This window comes from Octodon degus, unplaced genomic scaffold (genome assembly GCF_000260255.1).
Source record: "Octodon degus isolate 3935 unplaced genomic scaffold, OctDeg1.0 scaffold00006, whole genome shotgun sequence".
In the NCBI taxonomy this organism is placed as follows: domain Eukaryota; kingdom Metazoa; phylum Chordata; class Mammalia; order Rodentia; family Octodontidae; genus Octodon; species Octodon degus.
This window is the reverse complement of record NW_004524582.1, coordinates 16,753,105-16,759,740: the sequence shown is the minus strand read 5'-3', so window position 1 is coordinate 16,759,740 and position 6,636 is coordinate 16,753,105. Positions and strand designations below refer to the sequence as shown.

The window sequence follows — 6,636 nt, the reverse complement described above, 5'->3', positions numbered from 1 at the left end:
AAAAAAAATCACAGTAATTTTGACTTAGTGTGAAATATACTTTAAAGCTATTAACAAATCATGGTGGCTTCCAGGAGAGCTCCTCTCTGGTAAGGGTCAAGGATTCTGTGGTCCAGGCCAGAAGCAGGGTTAGGTGTCTTCCTGTGTTTCTTTCCTTTTGTTTGTCTGATTCTTGAAATCTAAGTGCTCAATAGATCAGTAAGAGCTTGAACTTTTCTGCATGAAATCCTTGTTTCTTTTGATATTTGGCTATTGCAGATAAACCTCACATCTCTGCTATGAAGAATTAAGTGTCCTCTTATGCTCCTCCTGGAAAAAGATAATAGGATTTGAAATGATGATGGGCCCTTTAATAAAGGAGCTTCCAGTTCACTAGCTTGAGCAGCTCTGTGGGAGCTGGAGAGAGAACTGCTCATCCACTGGCAGCCATTTGCCCTCCAACTGCCAGCAAAGCCAGGGGTCCACGTGGGCTTCTCCATGGTCCAGCCGGCAGGTCCTCTGCCTCTCTCCCTGGTGCCCTCATAGCATCTTTTCAATCCTATGCACAGTTGCTTAGGAACCAGAGCATGGACAGGGAGCAAACAAAGATCACCTCATTAGTAATGGGACGATGTGTTTTCCTTCTCGGTAAGGTCCTTGTACGTACAAGGGCTTCCTACGACAGTGGGCTGCAGGGGACGTTGTTACTAGGGAGAGAGCTTGATATCTGTAAACCTCATGGGTCCACAAATCATAGGCTAAGTCTTCTGTGAGTTCAATGTCAACCAAGTTTCCTTTTTATAAAAATATAAAATTATATTCATTCTGTTCATTTGTGGTTTATCAAAGTCTTCATTTTAAAAGTTTTAATTAATTAATTAATTAATTTGGTACAGGGTCTTGCTGTGCAGCTCAGATTCATGGTGATCCTCCCATCTCAGCCTCCCTGGCACTGGGATTAGAGGTGTGTGCCACCCCCTCCAGTTTTGGTGGCCAGCAGTTTGTACCCAGGTTCCGGGGCAAACACAGCATGTGGTACTAGGGGTTACAACTAGTCCTGAGCTTGCCATGCAGGCACTTAGACTGCCAAGCAATCTCCCCAACCCCAAATGCTTATTTTAAATTCAAAAAATAGCTCTTGTTTCTCACACTGAGTCAAAAGTGATTTACACTACCATGTGCAGATTATTTGGGGATAACTTCGCTGGACATTGGTGCAGAAAAACTGCCAACAGAGGTGACAGCTTTGTTCTCTGAGTGAATGTAGCCGCCCATTTCAAAGTTACATTTTACTGGTCTATGTTGTACAAGTGACTATGTTTTCAGTAAGTATCTGGAAAGTGGGCAATTTTGATTCCAACATGAAGGGAGAAAAGTAATAACTCTAATAACCAACAGTCAGTGACAAATAGTGGTGGTAACAGCTTGCAGTTTTCGTGTTATGTGAGAATGAAACTTCAGCATTTTTCTGGATTATGGCTTTCTAGGTTATCCGGGATATGTGATGTCTTTTGGGTGGGCTGTGTGTATGTGTGTGTGTGTGTGTGTGTGTGTACGTGTGTGTTTGTGTGCACTGAGACAAAAATCAAAGCCATTTGTCTCAATCATAGTTTTAATTTTACACATGGGTAGTATTATTGCTAGTAAACCTCACTGAGTCCTTCCACCTCCACTTACAGCATGCTGACTTAGCTCTCATAGGCTTTATCTGTATATTTTTAAATAAGCCATACATTCTGCTCCATCTCTCAGCACATAGACCAGGGACAAACACACAATGAAGACGTGCTGAGTGAATCAGTAAATTAAACTTACTAACAGGATCTATTATCTTGGGTCAGTGCCATTGAAATAAGTTGCTGTTCTGCTGTGTGGATTTTCATGGGTATATTGGATTGCATGTGATTCAGTGGATATCTTCTCTAGTTGTGGGGACTGATACAATTTTAGGGCATTTGTCAGTTTTGCATCACTAACTGAACCCACGGGTTCCTGCAAAATGGTGTGACAGACTATAAAAAAAATAACATCGGGATATGTAGTTTGTAGCTTGACATCTAGAAATTACTATTTATTTATTTATTTATTTATTTATTTATTTTTATGGAACTGGGGATTGAACTCAAGCCCTTGAGCTTGTCAGGCAAGTGCTTATTCTACTGAGCTATCTCCCTGGCCCAAACATTTATTTATTTTTATTTATTTTTTTATTTATTGGCAGTACCCCCTAGCTTTTTAATACTCTATGCCCTCACTAGCAAAGAACATCACCTTTTCTGTCTGATTCTAAGGGGAGTTTTGTGGTTGGAAAAAAATGTATGGAAGAATTTTGTACGTAGAATACTTGTAAATACATATTAAAATTCTATGTTCTATTGGCATAAAATCACCTACTGGCTTCTTTACAGACGTTCTCTATTTTCTGCTCCTCAAAATGTCCTGTAGTTCATGGAGGTAGGAGCTGGACAATGTGGTAGTTCTGTGTGAAGCCAGCTTGGCCAGTGATGGCACAACTCTTCGAGCTCTCAATGGCAGCAAAGGGCTGGCTGCAGCACAGGCTGAGGGAGGCTGTGGCATTGCGGTGCTCACCTGAACACTAATTTAAGCGTTGTGAAAACATACTTTAGGTGTGACCATGTCTACAGTCAGTTCACACTGTGTAAAGTGTAGATTTCTCTGGGTAAAGTGGGTCGGCTACATCTAATCAACTGAAAGACTTAAGCAAAGGCTAAAGCTTCCTCAGAGGCAGAAATTTTGATTCAAGAAGACAGGATCAACTCGGCCTCCTCTTTTCCAACCTAATCATGAATTTTTTCTCTTGCCTACTCCTTTAGTCCTATGATTTATACATGCTTGTGGTTATGTGTGTGTGTGTGTGTGTGTGTGTGTGTGTGTGTGTATTTACATGTATGTTTCCCTTTCTTCTGTTTTTCTAGAGAAGCCCAAGTGGGTATGTGTTGGAAGTGGCCTAAGTGTCCTTGGAAAATGTGTGGATAAAGAACAAGTGGGATCCATACACCATGGAGCACTGCTGCACCTTGAGGAGTAGATTCGAGCTGACAGTAGCAAAGCAGCTGCTCCTTGAGATCCTCATTCTGCGGGGAATAAGGTTGGCATAGAACTTGACAAATGTCCTGAGTTCTCTTATATTAGAAATGCAAAGTATAGATAGTTTAAAGGCAAAGTGAAAGATAGATGACAGGAAATAGGGAGAGACTCTGTGGAGATGGAAAGGGGTCTGGGGTGGTGGGAAGCGGCAGGGGGAGAAGGTGCAGGAGCAGTGAAGAGGATCCAGATGTCATAGTGAGGGCCAGGGAGACAGCCCAGCAGCATAAGCACTTGACTGGCAAGTGCAAGGTCCAGAGTTCGATGCACAGTACTGCCAAAAAATAAAAAATAGAAAAAGATGCAATGTAGATGGATGCCCCCTTTCCCCTGGACAAATGCTACTTACCACGTTTCATAAAATACTAATTTTTTTAAAAAAGAGGATACAGTGCTGACTGAGGTGAGGGCAGAGTGAACAAGCAGACATGTCCCCTTTCTTTAAATGTTTTCCTCTTTCAAATATTTTCCTAACCTGATGACTTTATTGAAGTTTGGGAGATTCAAAATTACATAGTAAGTGCATAGAAGCCAAGAAATTTAAATGATAGAGCCAGCACAGATGATTCTCAAACAGACTCAACGGTCTTACTTGTGGCTACATGTGCAAAAGAAAATGAGTCAGCTGAAGAGACATCTGTATTCCCATGATGACTGCGGCCCTTCTCATGATAGGTAGGTGTGGCATTAATTGAGATGTCCTATTGAATTAATGCATTAAGAAAATATGATAACACGACAGCATAATATTAAACAATAAAATATAATGCAATTCTGTCATTTGTGACAGCATAGAAGAAAGTGGAGGACCTTCTATTAACTGCGATGTGCAGGCACAGAAAAACAAGTCCTACTCAAACTCATTCATCTGTGGAATGCAAGAGTGTTGATCTCATAGGACTTGAAAGTAGAACTGGGGTTGCCAGGTCCTGGGCAGGGCTGGTGGTGGTGGTGGCAGTGGTGGAAGAGGGAAGAGAAAGATTTGCCAACAGCTACTGAGTTTTGTTTTGCTTTTTTCCCCCTGTACTTTAGGGAAGGGTCTACAAGGTGTTCAGTGTCTCACTACTAGATTGGACTCATAGTGATCTGTCCGTTTACGGCCTCCCAGGAGCTGGGATTACAGGCACGTGCCACCTTGTCCAGTCTCAGTTGCCCTCTCAGCACGCGCCGGGGGCCGGGCGGGCACATCAGGTCCCAGACGAACTCCAGGCCCCTGCGTCTGCCTAAGCAGGCGCTTTAATTTGCTGAGCTATTTGGCAGCTCCAACAGCTACTAAATTGTAGTAAAGAAAAATGAGTGCTTGTGCCCTATTATACAGCAGACTCACATGGATAATGACAATGTAGTATGTATTCCAAAAAGCACGAATAAAGGATTTTGAATACTTTTGCCAAGAACAAAAGATAAATGTCAAGGAAGATGGATATGTGTACCTTAATTTGAATATTATACCATGTATTGTGCGTGAGGACACACCACGGTACCGCATAATATGTCTAAATCTGTATGAGTCCATTGAAAAGCCCCGAAGCACATGAGACAACACTACTCGGTGGATCCAGCTGTTTCCCTACCCTGTTAGGCAACAGAAACCCCTAGAGTTCTGAGTCTAGATTCCTCAGATCAAACAGAAATCTCCCCACGTTTTGAAGCAGAGGATTCCTCGTTAACTCGGTGGGGTCAGCCTGCCAAATGGAATGACTCAAAATTGCACCAAAATAGTCCAGGTAAACCAAAATACGTCGACAGAGTTGCTTTTGCAGTGTGGGACATACTGAGTCCTTCAGAAGCAGAGAAATGTAATGCATGCAGGCCTGAACAAACAGAACAAACAATTGAGGGGCGAAAAGAAAACGGAACTTGCTTTGAATAGCAGGAGACGACGTTTTAGCAGCTGAGCAGGGCAAGAGCTTCATGAGTCGCTCTTTAATGCTGCGCTTGGTGTTGTTCTGAGCGTAGAGGAAACCTAGAAAATACATGATCAGGTCTGTTAATGCGCCTGCACGGAGGAAGGGGGCCATGCTGCAGGGGACATCGGAGAAGCCAGGCAGCAGGATCCGGACGCAGCCATCCCTTCAGGCAATCGCAGGCAGTAGGTTCATATCCCCGGGCAGTTTCCTCTTTATAGAGGATTAAGTTTTCGAACTTTTCCTTAAATTACATGAACAATGATTACCAAGTGAACACCATCATAAAAGGATATCTATTGAATGACAAAAGTAAAATTTGGTGGCTTTTGAGGGGTCTTATTTCAGGAAGAAAACAGATATCACTAAGAGTTAACCGGATTGCAGTTTCAGTTTTGAGAACAGCACAAGGGCCCGCATCAGAATTTTCTGTTCTCTTCGCTCCCCGCCTTGATTACAGAGGTGGGTGCACGCATAAATCATTCCCACCACAGTCACCTGTTAGTACCTTTGCCTTCCCTGAAAGTGAGAACATAAATGTGCCGGATAGGTAGCTTCATTAGCATATGCTGACATGTCCAGGGAGGTGACAACCCTTCACATTTTTCACACATGAGCGGTGACAAATAGAACTTATTCTGGCAGACTCATCGCAATAAAAGCAAGGTGCGTCTGTGAAATGCTATCCCACGAATACGCAGCAGAATCTGTGCTTCAGGTCAGCTGGAGAGGACTCAAGAAAACCAACAGTGGCTGGGCGGGCAACAGAGCAAGTGCCTGAGTGGCTTTGGGCGGAGGGAGCCAGCTCTCCAACTCCTTAACACTTCACGCACTCTGAGCACCCAGAAGCCTGAATTTGCATGTTCATATCAACTGCTTCTCCAAATTAGTTTGGAAGATATAAAATACAAAGCAACAGCAACTGAACCATTTTAAATTGAGGTTAGACAATCCTTATGGTAGGGACAAGGCGAATGTGTCGCTGCTCCTTCTCTGCCTTGTAACTCATACCTTGAAAGCATAGACAACTCCTGACTCCAAGACCTTGCACTTGTTCCCACTTCCGGCTGATCTACCTCACCATCAGTGTCCACTGGCTGAAATTCTAGTGGGCACCAGGTGACATGAAGCTGAAGCAGAGAAGCACCTGACTTTCTCATTTTTCTTAGGGGGTGGGAGGTGTGGATGGCTTGGCTACCAGCTGTCTGTCCCTCCTCCTCACTTCGCTTTGTGTCCTCCCTGGCCAACGATGGACTAAGACAGTTTGCTTACTGTCTATCAAACCTCAATTCTGTACTAAACATGAGTGTGGCTAGATAGGCAGCGTGGTTCCCCTCCCCACTTTCCCCTTCAATTGACACTGTTGTATATTTTTAAGAAAGGAGGGACACTTTGGAGTGGCTAAAATCAGGAATGGAGGAATCTGGGCCCCCTTATTTGCATACCTAATATTCATAGCAAGCTTTCATCCCTGCCCCTCATTGAAATAGGCCTGCAGCTACCAGGTAAGCAGCCAGTTGCTTCTTGAGCTGTAGTCTAGGAAGGCTCCTCCTTTGTCCTGACCCTCTTGCCTCTGTCTTGTGCTGCAGCAGAGGGCGTGTTAAAATAAACTACATTGGCATTCCTGTAAACATGCTTGTGATTT

General features: G+C 43.5%; 1 protein-coding gene across 5 annotated transcripts in view; it reads right to left on the bottom strand.

Annotated features, from left to right (window-relative positions):
* Kcnip4 (potassium voltage-gated channel interacting protein 4) overlaps window positions 1-6,636 on the bottom strand; it is a 1,227,189-nt gene that overhangs the window by 136,261 nt on the left and 1,084,292 nt on the right. Inside the window, exon 2 of one of the 5 annotated variants that reach the window (XM_004624536.2) lies at window positions 4,949-5,050. The exons of the other annotated variants lie outside the window; for them this stretch is intronic. Within the exon in view, the coding sequence (XP_004624593.1) occupies window positions 4,949-5,050 (102 nt within the window). The remainder of the gene's footprint in view (window positions 1-4,948; window positions 5,051-6,636) is intronic. 5 annotated transcript variants of the gene reach the window in all.